At 38.5% G+C, this 17089-nt stretch overlaps 1 protein-coding gene across 2 annotated transcripts; it reads right to left on the reverse strand.

Annotated features, from left to right (window-relative positions):
- Positions 1–3260: 3260 nt before the first annotated feature.
- On the reverse strand, positions 3261–14059 carry LOC133614354 (claudin-19-like). Of its 2 annotated transcripts, none has more exons than XM_061972239.1 (6): positions 13894–14059; positions 10804–11036; positions 10573–10737; positions 6943–7024; positions 3717–3830; positions 3261–3503 (listed from the first exon to the last, which is right to left on the reverse strand). In XM_061972239.1, exons 2-6 carry the CDS (start codon positions 11018–11020, stop codon positions 3404–3406), a joined length of 678 nt encoding a protein of 225 aa, XP_061828223.1. In that variant the 5' UTR covers positions 11021–11036; positions 13894–14059; the 3' UTR covers positions 3261–3403. The 2 variants fall into 2 exon arrangements, with proteins under 2 accessions (XP_061828223.1, XP_061828224.1); XM_061972240.1 differs by having other exon boundaries at positions 10804–11042; positions 13894–14004.
- Positions 14060–17089: the final 3030 nt, after the last annotated feature.

Raw genomic sequence — 17089 nt, forward strand, 5'->3', positions numbered from 1 at the left:
GTTTACTGAGTGTTGTTAAAAGGAAAGGCCATGTAACACAGTGGTGAACATGCCCTTTCCCAACTACTTTGGCACGTGTTGCAGCCATGAAATTCTAAGTGAATTATTATTTGCAAAAAATGATTATGAGTTTGAACATCAAATATGTTGTCTTTGTAGTGCATTCAATTGATTATGGGTTGAAAATGATATTCCGTTTATATTTACATCTAACACAATTTCCCAACTCATATGGAAACGGGGTTTGTAGATGTGAAGTTGACATAGAGATTTAAGCATTGAAAATAAAAATAATATATATGGACGTGTGACTTTTTCAACCTTGTTATGAGTGGGGGCCTTTTAACCTTTAGTCTGATTTTTTTTTTTTTTTTTTAAACTGTCATTGTTCAAAAAGCAATAATGAATCAATTTCAATTTTGCAAAAAAAGGGACAAGCGGTAGCAAATGGTTGGATGGATTATTTACCTATTCAAGGCCCCAATTATTTCACAACAAAAATTCCATTTGGAGAAAAAAAAATTGTGTGGAAAATATTGTATATTTTGTGTTTTTGTCATAAAAACATGGTTTTATTTGACAAAAAAAAGGCATAGAATATTTTTTTTAAATTAAACGTTACATCAACAGATAAATCTGAAGTTGATCAAATATTTTATCGTTGAAAGTAAACTTTTTTTAAAAATAAAATTATATATATACAGTACAGGCCAAAGGTATGCGTTGATGACTATTTAAGACTATTAAAATGGGAGCCATTACCTCCCTGCTTGACACATCAAGGGTTGGAATTGGGGGTTAAATCACCAAAAATGATTCCCGGGCGCGGCCACCGCTGCTGCCCACTGCTCCCCTCACCTCCCACGGGGTGATCAAGGGTGATGGGTCTAATGCAGAGAATAATTTCACCACACCTCGTGTGTGTGTGTGACAATCATGGGTACTTTAACATTGTAGATTGTCACTGAAGGCATCACAACTATGAATGAACACATGTGGAGTTATGTACTCAACAAAAAAAGGTGAAATAAGTGAAAACATGTTTTATATTCTACTTTCTTCAAAGTAGCCACCCTTTGCTCTGATTACTGTTTTGCACACTCTTGGCATTCTCTCGATGGGCTTCAAGAGGTTTTCACCTGAAAGCATACTTGCCAACCTTGAGACCTCTGATTTCGGGAGGTGTGGGGGGGAACAGGACAGAGGGGGGGGGCGTGGTCGGGGTGGGGGGCGTGGTTGGGGGCGTGGTCAAGAGGGGAGGAGTATATTGACAGCTAGAATTCACCAAGTCAAGTATTTCATACATATATATATATATATATATATATATATATATATATATATATATATATATATATATATATATATATATATATATATATACCGTATTTTCCGCACTATAAGGCGCACCTAAAAACCACAAATTTTCTCAAAAGCTGACAGTGCGCCTTATAACCCGGTGCGCTTTATATATGGATAAATATTAAGATTAATTTTCATAAAGTTTCGATCTCGCAACTTCGGTAAACAGCCGCCATCTTTTTTCCCGGTAGAACAGGAAGCGCTTCTTCTTCTACGCAAGCAACCGCCAAGGTAAGCACCCGCCCCCATAGAACAGGAAGCGCTTCTTCTTCTACTGTAAGCAACCACCCGCCCGCGTAGAAGAAGAAAAAGCGCGCGGATATACCGTACGTTTCATTTCCTTTGTGTGTTTACATCTGTAAAGACCACAAAATGGCTCCTACTAAGCGTCAGGGATCCGGTTCATGAAAAGACGCAATCTCTCCATCCGCAGCAACTGATATTCCTGTGAACCGCACTGTGGATACAACGGGAGCACGTACGGTGAATATTCGCACCACAGGGAATGAGAAGTCATCCTTCACTGTGGTTCTAGCTTGCCATGCTAATGGCCAGAAACTTCCACCCATGGTGATATTCAAAAGGAAGACCTTGCCAAAAGAGACCTTTCCAGCCGGCGTCATCATAAAAGCTAACTCGAAGGGATGGATGAAGAAAACATGAGCGAGTGGTTAAGGTAAGTTTAAGTTTACGCGAAGAGGCCGGGTGGCTTTTTTCACGCAGCTCCGTCCATGTTGATATACGTATGTTTGTGATTGCACATTTGCGTACATTTTGGGAGTGAACAGAGTTGTTAGAACGCTGGTTTTTAATATATTATTAAAGTTTGACTGACCTATCTGACTGTTTTTTTGACATTCCTTTAGCGCAGTTAGATGCGGCTTACAACACCAGGCGGCTTATAGGTGGACAAAGTTTTGAAATATGCCGTTCATTGAAGGCGCGGCTTTTAACCCAGGGCGCCTTATGGTGCGGAAAATACGGTATATATATATATATATATATATATATATATATATATATATATATATATATATCCTGAAAATATGCAAACAAAACTGTGTTTAGATAATTGATACTTCAAACTTGCATAAATAAATATTAAGGAATATAACATAACTTGGCTTCTGAGAGCTTCAAAATGTAATGAATAAAATGCCAAAGTTGTTGATAAACAAGCAATTATTTTAATAATTAAATATGGTCATTTTAAATGAATTATGATAATTTAAAATGAATTATTTCAAATATGTTTATTTTAATTCTATGGCTGGATGGAATAAGGAGTCAGAAAAAAATACAAATAAAAATACAATTAATTTTGATGTTTTTAGCAAAATATAGTAAAAAAATTTTTTTTATTTTTTTTTATTAATAAATATATTTATTTTTAGGTAAGATAAACATAATAATACAATTTGTCTCTAGTATGGATGATTTAGTTCTTGTCACCCTGTTGTCCTCCCGTTGTGAAAAAAAGGCTGTCCTCACTCAGGTCCGCATGGAACTGGAGGGGGCGTGGCCTCCAGCTCCGGCTGAAAATCGGGATATTTTCGGGAGAATATTTGTCCCGGGAGGTTTTCGGGAGAGGCGCTGAATTTCGGGAGTCTCCCGGAAAATTCGGGAGGGTTGGCAAGTATGCCTGAAAGGGTTTTCAATTCACAATGTGTCATAGTTTTGATGCCTTCAGTGACAATCTACAATGTTAAGATAAAAGTGATTGTCATGAAAATAAAGAAAACGCATTGAAATGAGAAGGTGTGTCCAAACTTTTGTTTCTAACACTTTGACGACTGGGAATCCCCCCCGGGACCTTCAACGTTCACCAAAATGGAATAGAAAATGAAAACTATCAAAATGGCCCCCCATCTTCTTACGTTCAATTAAATTATTCCACATTGCACAAAAGTTGACAGTTTTAATATACGTTGAGCACTAAAAAAAAAACCCACAATGAAATCACACATGATAATAAAATAGAGAAAAAAAAGGACACGATCAGTGTGTTTTGATTTGTGTGACGGTGCGTTCAGGGAGCAGGTCAGACGTAGGCTTTGGCGGTGCTGCTGTCGGAGGTGGAAGTGGCCGTGTAGATGCTGTGCTGGCCCTGGTTGTTTTTGGAGTAGTTGTAGGAGAAATGTCTGCGGGGAACAAATAACATCACAGAACAATGTTTATGTTTGGAACTGTAACACATTCTTGGTACATAATAATGCAAATAACATGTGTTATTCATGTTACTGTAGTGTGTGATGACGTCGTCAAGCAGGTGGGCTTGATATTAACAAGTCCTTCAATTTGAATGGCAGCGCCCTCTTGTGGGCAGAGTTGTGTAGTGCAAGATGCAGGATTACCGCGCATTAGGCTGGGACGAGCTCCTCCTGTAGGAGCAACACAGCATTGCACCTCCGATCAGGGCCAGACCTGAGGCCCCCCAGCCCAGATAGAGACCAGTGCCCAACTCGTACCTGCGGCACACTCATCATCATCCTCATCATCATCATCATCCACTATTGTGTCTTAGCAATATTCCTATCATTACTGTTAGCATCCGTCTCACTAAAATGATCATCAGTGCATTCACATTCACATTTCCATACTTGCCAACCCTCCCGGATTTTCCGGGAGACTCCCGAAATTCAGCGCCTCTCCCGAAAACCTCCCGGGACAAATTTTCTCCCGAAAATCTCCCGAAATTCAGGCGGAGATGGAGGCCACGCCCCCTCCAGCTCCATGCGGACCTGAGTGACGTGTTGACAGCCTGTTCACACGTCCGCTTTCCCACAATATAAACAGCTAATGATCGAGGGCGAGTTCTTGGTTTCTTATGTGTGTTTATTGTTAGGCAGTTTCATTAACGTCCTCCCAGCGCGGTAACAACACACAACAACAGCGTCTACCGTAAAGCAGTTTGTCTGCCGTAAACAGCAATGTTGTGACACTTTTAAACAGGACAATACTGCCATCTACTGTACATGCATGTGTGACCCACCCATAATGTGTCACATTTTTGTGTTGATTTTATTTATTTTATTTTGTGGTTTGAATTCGTTTTTGGAGCTGTCATTACACATTTATCAGTATTCACATTGGTCAGTAGGGGGCAGTAGGGCGTTTCTTCCCAATTGAATGCTATCACCTGCAGACCGGAAGTGTCTTGTCATTGTGATGAGCGCGACCAGTCTGTGAAGAATTGAAACGTCCTGTGTGCTTTTTCCTCCTGTATAACAGGTTAGTTTTGGTGAATCAACTCACTGAATAATATCCACGTGATCTTTATAAGTTTAAGTACACATTCTGATGGTGGAGCCTAACTCTAAAGTGTTTGCGAGTTGTAGTTTGTATTTGTGAATGAATCCAGTGCACAGCTGCAGTAATCAATACAAAAAGGCAACGCGAGTGCGCAATGTTTATATAGGAACTTCTGATCCTAATTCAGACTCCCAAATTAGAGCTCCCGTTTTCTTATTGATTTTATAATGTATATTTGTATAATGTGTGTGTTCTGAAACAGTGACAGAGAATAGAACAAGGATGGACAATTCAACCCTTAACTCAACAATGAGTAGATGAGTGTTATGTGTGTGTATGTGTAAATAAATGAACACTGAAATTCAAGTATTTCTTTTATTTATATATATATATATATATATATATATATATATATATATATATATGTAATAAATATACATGTAATATATATATATATATATATATATATATATATATATGTCTTAATAAGGTTATCCAAAAAAATAGTGCTCGATACCGTAGTAGAGCGCAATATATGTATGTGTGGGGAAAAAAATCACAAGACTATTTCATCTCTACAGGCCTGTTTCATGAGGGGGGTACCCTCAATCGTCAGGAGATTTTTTGAAAATCTCCTGACGATTGAGGGTACCCCCCTCATGAAACAGGCCTGTAGAGATGAAATAGTCTTGTGATTTTTTTCCCCACACATACATATATATATATATATATATATATATATATATATATATATATAGTTAGAATTCACTGAAAGTCAAGTATTTCTTATATATATATATATCTTAACCACACCCCCAACCACGCCCCACCCCCGACCACGCCCCCCACCCCCCGAAATCGGAGGTCTCAAGGTTGGCAAGTATGTATTTCATTATCATTATTTCATCATCCTCATTCACTATCATAACAGAATCATATTTACATTATCATTCTCCTCATTGTGAAGTGAATTACATTTATATAGCACTTTTTCTCAAGTGACTCAAAGCGCTTTACATAGTGAAAGCCAATATCTAAGTTCCATTTAAAGCAGTGTGGGTGGCACACACTACTGTAATCCTCTCACACAAACTACTGAAATCCTTTCATACACACTTGATTTTTATTCTCTCACACACTACTAAAATGCTCTTATACACACTACTGAATTTTTTTTCTCTCACACACGCTACTGAAATCCTCCCATACAAACTACTGAAATCTTTTCATACACACTGCTGAAATCCCTTCATACACACTAATTATCATCAATTACTACCCCCCACATCAGTATTATCATTCTCTTCGTTCAAAACAACCTGCTATCATCATTCATCGTCATCATTCTAACACTACATTGAAGTGATCACCATCCTCATAACTGTTATCATCATCATATCATCATACCCATTCCCCATTATCATCATCATCTCGTTCTAAATTATCTTCATCGTCATCATAGTTCTCATTTCTTTTTCTCCTTCTCTTCACGATTGGTATTCATCTTTTTATCAACATCATTTCATTATTATCATCGTTGTATCATCATACTTTTGAGGCACCACCTTCAATCCCATCAATTGTCATCGTTCTCATACATCAATGACTTAGGAGAATGATAACACTGATGTAGGGGATAGTCATTTCTGGGAATGATGACAACTGATGAGAATGATGATGCTTCTGGTGAGGTGGTGACTCAAAGGTGATTGTAATGTTGATCAGCGGGTAAAATAATGAAGAAAAGGAGAATGATAATGCTGATAAAGTGGATGAGAACTGATGAGAACCAAGATGATGAACATATTGAATGAAGAGACTGATGACGATTCGCAAAAATGATGGTGACTGGAATGATGTTGATATTTACGAGGATATCAGTTGTCATTATTCTCATAAGTTAATAATTTATGAGAATGACATCATCATTATCACTTACCTTCTTAATCCTTGTTATGAGTCATTATCACGCCCCACATCAGTATCAGCATTCTAATGATTAATTTCACAATGCTTATTATTCAACACCTCATCAAAATGAACATCATTCTCATGAACATTATCATCAACATCGCTTTCGGTGTCACTTTTATCATTACAGCCCATTATCAGCCTTGCTATTTTTGACATCCTTTTCGCCACCTCATCATTCTCATCATTTGTCCTCGGGCTCCTCATCTTCATCGTGATCCTCATACCAATACCCTCAATTGTCATTCTCATCAATTATCGTTCTCGTTGTCGTGAGAATTCACATCACAATCATCCTAATCCTTCTCTTTTGAACCATTCTCATGATTCTATCAGTGTTCTCATGTTCCCCCTGACCTGATTCCATTGTAGAGAGGATTGTTGAAGTCATAGATGACTCTTCCAGCGTACCAGGACACTGCGATCAGAGTGAAGAGACCTGAGCACACGTATGAGGGGCCGTCAGGGACATTATTCTGAATCACCTCTTACATACACTACTGAAATCTTCTCATTCACACCACTGATTTTTTTTTCTCTCTCATACACACTACTGAAAAACTCTCACACATACTACTGGAATCCTTTCATACACACTAGTGAATGACTGAGAACGTTTTATTCATGTGAGAGAATTTCAGTAGTGTGAATGACAGAATTTCAGTAGTGTGTATTAGAGCATTTCAGTCGTGTGTGTGAAATAAAAACATTTCAGTAGTGTGTGAAAGGAAAACATTTTTCTGTAGTGTGTATGAGAGGATTTCAGTAGTGCATATGAGAGGCTTTCAGTATTTTGTGTGAGATGATTTCAGTAGAGCGTATGAAAGGATTTCAGTAGTGTGCGTGAGAGCATTTCAGTCGTGTGTATGAGAGCATTTCAGTAGTGTGTATGAAGGGATTTCAGCAGTGTCTATGAAAAGATTTCAGTAGTTTGTATGAGAGGATTTCAGTAGCGTGTGTGAGAGAAAAAAAATTCAGTAGTGTGTATAAGAGCATTTTAGTAGTGTGTGAGAGAGAAAAAAATCAAGTGTGTATAAAAGGATTTCAGTAGTTTGTGTGAGAGGATTACAGTAGTGTGTATGGAAAGATGTCCGTAGTTTTTGATGAGAGGATTTCAGTAGTGTGTGTGAGAGAAAAAAAAATTCAGTAGTGGGTATGAAATAATTTCAGTAGTGTGTATGAAATAATTTCAGTAGTGTGCATGAGAGCATTTCAGCACTGTGTACAAAAGGATTTCAGTAGTTTGTATGAGAGGATTTTAGTAGCGTGTGTGAGAAAAAAGAAATTCAGTAGTGTGTATAAGAGCATTTCAGTAGTGTGTGAGATAGAAAAAAATCAGTAGTGTGTATGAAAAGATTTCAGTAGTTTGAGTGAGAGGATTTCAGTTGTGTATGAAAAGATTTCAGTAGTTTGTGTAAGAGGATTTAAGTAGCATGTGTGAGAGAGAAAAAATTCAGTAGTGTGCATTAGAGCATTTCAGTAGTGTGTGAGAGAGAGAATAATCAGTAGTGTGTATGAAAAGATTTCAGTAGTTTGAGTGAGAGGATTTCAGTTGTGTGTATGAAAAGATTTCAGTAGTTTGTGTAAGAGGATTGAAGTAGCATGTGTGAGAGAAAAAAAATTCAGTAGTGTGGTAAGAGCATTTCAGTAGTGTGAGAGAAAAGAAAAATCAGTTGAGTGTATGGGAGGATTTCAGTAGTGTGTATGAGAGCCTTAGACTTAGACTTAGACAAACTTTAATGATCCACAAGGGAAATTGTTCAGTAGTGTGTGAGAGAAAACATTTCAGTAGTTTGTACGAGAGGATTTCAGTAGCGTGTGTGAGAGAAGAAAAAAAAATCAGTAGTGTGTATAAGAGCATTTCAGTAGTGTGTGAGATAGAGAAAAATCAGTAGTGTGTATGAAAAGATTTCAGTAGTTTGTGTAAGAGGGTTTAAGTAGCATGTTTGAGAGAGAAAAAAATTCAGTAGTGTGGTAAGAGCATTTCAGTAGTGTGAGAGAAAAGAAAAATCAGTTGAGTGTATGGGAGGATTTCAGTAGTGTGTATGAGAGCCTTAGACTTAGCCAAACTTTAATGATCCACAAGGGAAATTGTTCAGTAGTGTGTGAGAGGAAACATTTCAGTAGTTTGTACGAGAGGATTTCAGTAGCGTGTGTGAGAGAAAAAAAAAATCAGTAGTGTGTATAAGAGCATTTCAGTAGTGTGTGAGATAGAGACAAATCAGTAGTGTGTATGAAAATATTTCAGTAGTTTGTGTAAGAGGATTGAAGTAGCATGTGTGAGAGAGAAAAAATTCAGTAGTGTGGTAAGAGCATTTCAGTAGTGTGAGAGAAAAGAAAAATCAGTTGAGTGTATGGGAGGATTTCAGTAGTGTGTATGAGAGCCTTAGACTTAGACAAACTTTAATGATCCACAAGGGAAATTGTTCAATAGTGTGTGAGAGAAAACATTTCAGTAGTTTGTACGAGAGGATTTCAGTAGCGTGTGTGAGAGAAAAAAAAAATCAGTAGTGTGTATAAGAGCATTTCAGTAGTGTGTGTGAGAGAGAAAAATCAGTAGTGTGTATGAAAAGATTTCAGTAGTTTGTGTAAGAGGATTGAAGTAGCATGTGTGACAGAAAAAAAATTCAGTAGTGTGGTAAGAGCATTTCAGTAGTGTGAGAGAAAAGAAAAATCAGTTGAGTGTATGGGAGGAGTTCAGTAGTGTGTATGAGAGCCTTAGACTTAGACTTAGACAAACTTTAATGATCCACAAGGGAAATTGTTCAGTAGTGTGTGAGAGAAAACATTTCAGTAGTTTGTACGAGAAGATTTCAGTAGCGTGTGTGAGATAGAGAACAATCAGTAGTGTGTATGAAAAGATTTCAGTAGTTTGTGTAAGAGGGTTTAAGTAGCATGTTTGAGAGAGAAAAAAATTCAGTAGTGTGGTAAGAGCATTTCAGTAGTGTGAGAGAAAAGAAAAATCAGTTGAGTGTATGGGAGGATTTCAGTAGTGTGTATGAGAGCCTTAGACTTAGACTTAGACTTAGACAAACTTTAATGATCCACAAGGGAAAATTGTTCAGTAGTGTGAGAGAGAAAACATTTCAGTAGTTTGTACGAGAGGATTTCAGTAGCGTGTGTGAGAGAGAAAAAAAATCAGTAGTGTGTATAAGAGCATTTCAGTAGTGTGTGAGATAGAGAAAAATCAGTAGTGTGTATGAAAAGATTTCAGTAGTTTGTGTAAGAGGATTTAAGTAGCATGTGTCAGAGATAAAAAATTCAGTAGTGTGGTAAGAGCATTTCAGTAGTGTGAGAGAAAAGAAAAATCAGTTGAGTGTATGGGAGGATTTCAGTAGTGTATGAGAGACTTAGACTTAGACAAACTTTAATGATCCACAAGGGAAATTGTTCAGTAGTGTGTGAGAGAAAACATTTCAGTAGTTTGTACGAGAGGATTTCAGTAGCGTGCGTGAGAGAAAAAAAAAAAATCAGTAGTGTTTGAGATAGAGAAAAATCAGTAGTGTGTTTGAAAAGATTTCAGTAGTTTGTGTAAGAGGATTGAAGTAGCATGTGTGAGAGAAAAAAAATTCAGTAGTGTGGTAAGAGCATTTCAGTAGTGTGAGAGAAAAGAAAAATCAGTTGAGTCTATCGGAGGAGTTCAGTAGTGTGTATGAGAGCCTTAGACTTAGACAAACTTTAATGACCGACAAGGGAAATTGTTCAGTAGTTTGTGAGAGAAAACATTTCAGTAGATTGTACGAGAGGATTTCAGTAGTGTGTGTGAGAGAAAAAAAAATCAGTAGTGTGAAAGAGCATTTCAGTAGTGTGCGTGAGAGGTAATTCTGACACACACACACACACACACACACACACACACACACACACACACACACACACACACACACACACACACACACACACACACACACACACACACACACACACACACACACACAGAGTTGATTGCGTTCATGGTGTTGGCAGTGGTGCTTCAGTGCGTCACACCTGACAGGATGAACACGGCACCTCCACTCAAGACGATTTGACCTTTGACCTGGTCCGAGGTCCTGCCGATCTTGGTGCACTTGAGTCCCAACACGGACACGATGATGGAGGCAAAGCCCAGCACCATAGACATGATCATCAAGGCCCGGCACACCTGCACGTGGACTGGATCGCACGGACTGTTACAACTTTGTCCTGGCGCCACCTGCTGCTTCGGCGGCGAGTCCTCACCTGGCAGGCCCAGAAGCGTCTTGAACTTGTTGCACTGGACCGAGCCGAGCGAGGTGGCGGCGCAGCTGGTCCACAGCCCCTCATAGTACCACTGGCTGCTGGTGACCGACTCGACCTGGCTCCTCACCTTCCACAGCTGCGAGGACGTGCAGCTGGACTGCAGACACCACGACAGCACGCCCAGAACCAGACCCACCACCTGCAGGCCCACCGCCATGCTGCTCACAAGTCACCTGACACTCAAGACAACATTTATCTTCTTATGCGCAACGTCTATACTCATGACCATAGGTGAGGACGGGAACGTAGATCGACCGGTAAATCGAGAGCTTTGCCTTCCGGCTCAGCTCCTTCTTCACCACAACGGATCGATACAGCGTCCGCATTACTGAAGACGCCGCACCGATCCGCCTGTCGATTTCACGATCCACTCTTCCCTCACTCGTGAACAAGATAAAAATATATTTTTATTTAAATGAAGATATGAAATAATCCTAAATGAAATACAATGACTTGGTTTATATTATTGTATATACTAGGGCAGGGGTCACCAACGCGGGGCCCGCGGTCACCAGGTAGCCCGTAAGGACCAGATCAGCCTGTTCTAAAAATACCTCAAAGAGCAGCACTTACCAGTGAGCTGCCTCTATTTTTTTTAAATTTTATTTATTTACTAGCAAGCTGGTCTCGCTTTGCTCGACATTTTTAATTCTAAAAGAGACAAAACTCAAATAGAATTTGAAAATCCAAGAAAATATTTTAAAGACTTGGTCTTCACTTGGAATAAGCGGTAGAAAATGGATGGATGGATGGGTCTTCACTTGTTTAAATAAATTCATTTATTTTTTACTTTGCTTCTTATTACTTTTAGAAATACAATTTTAGAGAAAAAAATACAACCTTAAAAATGATTTTAGGATTTTTAAACAAATATACCTTTTTACCTTTTAAATTTCTTCCTCTTCTTTCCTGACAATTTAAATCAATGTTCAAGTAAAAAATTTTTTTTATTATTGTAAAGAATAATAAATATTTTAGTTTCTGTTTTTTCGACGAAGAATATTTGTGAAATATTTCTTCAAACTTACTATGATTAAAATTCAAAAAAAATATTCTGGCAAATCTAGAAAATCTGTAGAATCAAATTTAAATCTTATTTCAAATTATTTTGAATTTCTTTTAACATTTTTGTTCTGGAAAATCTAGAAGAAATACTGATTTGTCTTTGTTAGAAATATAGCTTGGTCCAATTTGTTAGATATTCTAACAAAGTGCAGATTGGATTTTAACCAATTTAAAACATGTCATCAAAATTCTAAAATGTATCTTAATTAGGAAAAATTACTGATGATGTTCCATAAATTCTTTTTTTAAATTTTTCAAAAAGATTCAAATTGGCTAGTTTTTCCTCTTCTTTTTGTCGGTTGAATTTTGAATTTTAAAGAGTCGAAATTGAAGATAAACTATGTTTCGAAATTTTATTTTAATTTTTTTCGTGTTTTCTCCTCTTTTAAACCGTTCAATTAAGTGTTTTTTTCATCATTTATTCTCTACAAAAAAACCTTCCGTAAAAGGAAAAAAAAATGGACGAAATACCCATTTTTTTATATATATAAATGTATTTATTTAGCTATTCTTGTTTAAATCACACTTACGTGTAACTTACAAATGACAATATATTTATTTATTTAAGTGTGTATCAAACTGGTAGCCCTTCGCATTAATCAGTACCCAAGAAGTAGTTTTTGGTTTCAAAAAGGTTGGTGACCCCTGTACTAGGGCATCAAATCAGTGTCAGTTGAGTCGGTCCATAGGTTGCCTGTCGGGATTTTTAATGTCCAGCAGATGTCAGTATTTAGTGACACAGTATCGACACAGTATCAATACAGTTTTGCAATGTGTCGAAACGCTTCATGACGCCTCATCAACCCATCACTACAAAACAACAATGACAAGCTGAACTGTGCTGTATACGCTACCCCGAAGTCCCTTTGGTGCCCTCACAAATGATCAGAAATCACAAAAGTCCTTAACTTTAACAACCATAATGCTACAATATTACACATTTAAAAAGCAAAATCCATTTACATCAACGTCGGCAAAGGAGCAGCTCACGAGTGGAGAGAAAGGAGCGGGGGGTTTTGGAAGAGGTACCGCTGAACGTGAGGTAGTCTTCTCTCCCGGGTCCGCCTTGGCGTCTTTTTCCCAGAAAAGTCCGTTCTTATCACAATTAAAAACTTGCTGTGGTACGACGCCGGCTTCCTCTACCTTTTCAATACATATTTGGGCGCGATCTAAATGTTCGTAAACCGAAAAGTTCGCAAATAGAGGGATTTGTAGACCAGGTCCAGATAACGGTGCACGTTCAGGAGCTGATGCCTTGTGGTTAGAGTGTCGGCCCTGAGATCGGTAGGTCGTGAGTTCAAACCCAGGCCGAGTCATACCAAAGACTATAAAAATGGGAGCCATTACCTCCCTGCTTGGCACTCAGCATCAAGGGTTGGAATTGGGGGTTAAATCACCAAAAGGATTCCTGAGCGCGGCCACCGCTGCTGCTCACTGCTCCTCTGAACAAGGGGATGGATCAAATGCAGAGGGTAATTTCACCACACCTAGTGTGTGTGTGTGACTATCAGTGGTACTTTAACTTTTTTTTATGGAAAGACTTTGAGGTATTCTTCAAAAGTCCAGTCCTAACTTCCAGATTGAGACAAGTGTATCATTGGTTCTAATCCAAGTGAGTCCTTGGTGACTGACTTAAACCACTTCCTGTCTCAAAGGTGTGCTCTTACACCAAAGCAGTGATTCTTAAATTGTGGTTCTATCGAGTGGTACGCCAAAGAATCACTGAAATATTCAAACACAGTGTTACTGTTCAAACTGTGTGGAATGGTACAGTGCCCAAAATATTAAATATACTTGTCAAATAACACCTCTGCCTTGTTTTTAATGAATACTTGGGCCTACTACGCTACTATATTTGAATGGTGGTACTTGGAGAGCCAAGTATTTTCTGAGGCGGTACTCGGTGAAGACAGTTTGAAAACCACTGCACTAAAGTCTACAAAAGCAAACATCTGGTCTTCTTACCGTCCACTCAAGTCTGGAGGCCAACCGGAGTGCCAGGTGCTTTTCTTCAAAGTTCTGCTTTCAGGTCGTCTCTTGAGATGTGACGGCTCCGGGCGCGAAATCTGATCTGGAACTCTGAGCCGCTTTGGCGTTTCGGGTCGATGAACTCCACAGAAGGTCGGCCCTCCAGAACACACATCGTTGTTGACGCTTTCCAAAAGCGGCCAGTTTCACCCTAAACCGTGCAGGCTGGTCTTCGTCATCAAAACAAGCCGAGGTGAAGACAAAGTACGGTTAAAAGGTGTTAGCATCCGCTCTGTTGTCATGGAAACATGACTTCACTCTAAGCCAGGGGTGCCAAAGTGAAAATGTGCAAACGATCCGCGGGCCAAACATCGATTTTTACCGTGCGACATGAAGAATTTAGCTTCATACCACCTTCTGGAAATAAAAGGTGCTAGAGATTGTCAGATTCAATAGATTAAGACTAACTAGCAGCTCAGTCCACAGAAATGTACCGTAAAATGACTCCGAATTGACAAACTGTTGTTTTTACGTTAAATACTGGTGGCTGACCTAACATTTTTTTTATCATCAAATCTAAGGCCTTTTTTTTTTTTTTTTTACAGTGCATTACTGTAAATTAAAAAACGGTATCGCTGTTATTTATTTGGAAAATGTAACCGCTACTTGTATACCGTATTTTCCGCACTATTAGCCGCACCTAAAAACCACAAATTTACTCAAAAGCTGACAGTGCGCCTTATAACCCGGTGCGCTTTATATATGGATTAATATTAAGATTCATTTTCATAAAGTTTCGGTCTCGCAACTACGGTAAACAGCCGCCATCTTTTTTCCCCGTAGAAGAGGAAGTGCTTCTTCTTCTACGCAAGCAACCGCCAAGGTAAGCACCCGCCCCCATAGAACAGGAAGCGCTTCTTCTTCTACTGTAAGCAACCACCCGCCCGCGTAGAAGAAGAAAAGGCGCGTGGATATTACCGTACGTTTCATTTCCTTTGTGTGTTTACATCTGTAAAGACCACAAAATGGCTCCTACTAAGCGACAGGGATCCGGTTCATGAAAAGACGCAATCTCTCCATCCGCACACGGATTACTATTTCACAGCAACTGCCTAAAGACTTTCAAGAAAAGCTGGCTACTTTCCGTGCATATTGTAAAAACAAGATAGCTGAAAAAAAGATCCGGCCAGAGAACATTATCAACATGGACGAGGTTCCACTGACTTTTGATATTCCTGTGAACCGCACTGTGGATACAACGGGAGCACGTACGGTGAATATTCGCACCACAGGGAATGAGAAGTCATCCTTCACTGTGGTTCTAGCTTGCCATGCTAATGGCCAGAAACTTCCACCCATGGTGATATTCAAAAGGAAGACCTTGCCAAAAGAGACCTTTCCAGCCGGCGTCATCATAAAAGCTAACTCGAAGGGATGGATGAAGAAAAGATGAGCGAGTGGTTAAGGTAAGTTTACACGAAGAGGCCGGGTGGCTTTTTTCACGCAGCTCCGTCCATGTTGATATACGACTCCATGCGCGCCCACATCACGCTGGTTTTTAATATATTATTAAAGTTTGACTGACCTATCTGACTGTTTTTTTGACATTCCTTTAGCGCAGTTAGATGCGGCTTATAACACGGGGCGGCTTATAGGTGGACAAAGTTTTGAAATATGCCGTTCATTGAAGGCGCGGCTTATAACCCAGGGCGCCTTATGGTGCGGAAAATACGGTACCTTAAAATCTACATGCCCTCTTTTTACAGTGACTTACTGTAAATAGAAAAGTAATACCACAGTTATTTTTTGTCAGAGTTTGTTGGTGACGAACCCCAAGATGCAGAGATGACGGCAGGCATTGAGCGAGAAAACATGATTTAATTAAACACTATGGCAAAAAAAACAAACAAAAGGGTAACAACAAAAAGGCGCGCACAAGGCGGAGAACAAACTTGGCCATGAACTAGTGATGGGTCCGGCAACACCGATGCATCGGCGCATGCGTCGAGCTCATAGAGCAAAACCTGTGTCGGTGCGCGTACCGCTTTTAGAAAGTCACGTGACCGATCATGAGCTGTTTTGGTCACGTGACCGATACGCCAACTGTGTCGCACTGACGCCTCCTCTGTGCCCTGTGAGCGGCTCTTTTCTACAGCCGGAGAAATAATAACTAAGAAAAATCGTCTAAAATGTAATACGTCGGAAAAACTTTTTTTTTTTTTTTTAATAAAAATATGTAAAAAAATAAAATTAAAAAAATTCCCAGTCCACAATCATCCACAACACGTTCTCTTAGATTTCCATGTTATGATACATGTTCACATTATTTATTGACTGTATCTAAAAAAGATAAAAATATATTTTTATTTAAATGAAGATATGAAATAATCCTAAATGAAATACAATGACTTGGTTTATATTATTGTATATACTAGGGCAGGGGTCACCAACGCGGGGCCCGCGGTCACCAGGTAGCCCGTAAGGACCAGATCAGTCGCCCGCTCGCCTGTTCTAAAAATAGCTCAAAGAGCAGCACTTACCAGTGAGCTGCCTCTATTTTTTAAATTTTATTTATTTACTAGCAAGCTGGTCTCGCTTTGCTCGACATTTTTAATTCAAAAAGAGACAAAACTCAAATAGAATTTGAAAATCCAAGAAAATATTTTAAAGACTTGGTCTTCACTTGGAATAAGCGGTAGAAAATGGATGGATGGATGGGTCTTCACTTGTTTAAATAAATTCATTTATTTTTTACTTTGCTTCTTATTACTTTTAGAAATACAATTTTAGAGAAAAAAATACAACCTTAAAAATGATTTTAGGATTTTTAAACAAATATACCTTTTTACCTTTGAAATGTCTTCCTCTTCTTTCCTGACAATTTAAATCAATGTTCAAGTGAATTTATTTATTTTTTATTGTAAAGAAAAATACATATTTTAGCTTCTGGTTTTTCGACAAAGAATATTTGTGAAATATTTCTTCAAACTTACTATGATTAAAATTAAAAAAAAATATTCTGGCAAATCTAGAAAATCTGTAGAATCAAATTTAAATCTTATTTCAAAGTATTTTGAATTTCTTTTAAAATTGTTGTTCTGGAAAATCTAGAAGAAATACTGATTTGTCTTTGTTAGAAATATAGCTTGGTCCAATTTGTTAAATATTCTAACAAAGTGCAGATTGGATTTTA

The sequence above is a fragment of the Nerophis lumbriciformis genome, linkage group LG17 (assembly GCF_033978685.3).
Source record: "Nerophis lumbriciformis linkage group LG17, RoL_Nlum_v2.1, whole genome shotgun sequence".
NCBI lineage: Eukaryota > Metazoa > Chordata > Actinopteri > Syngnathiformes > Syngnathidae > Nerophis > Nerophis lumbriciformis.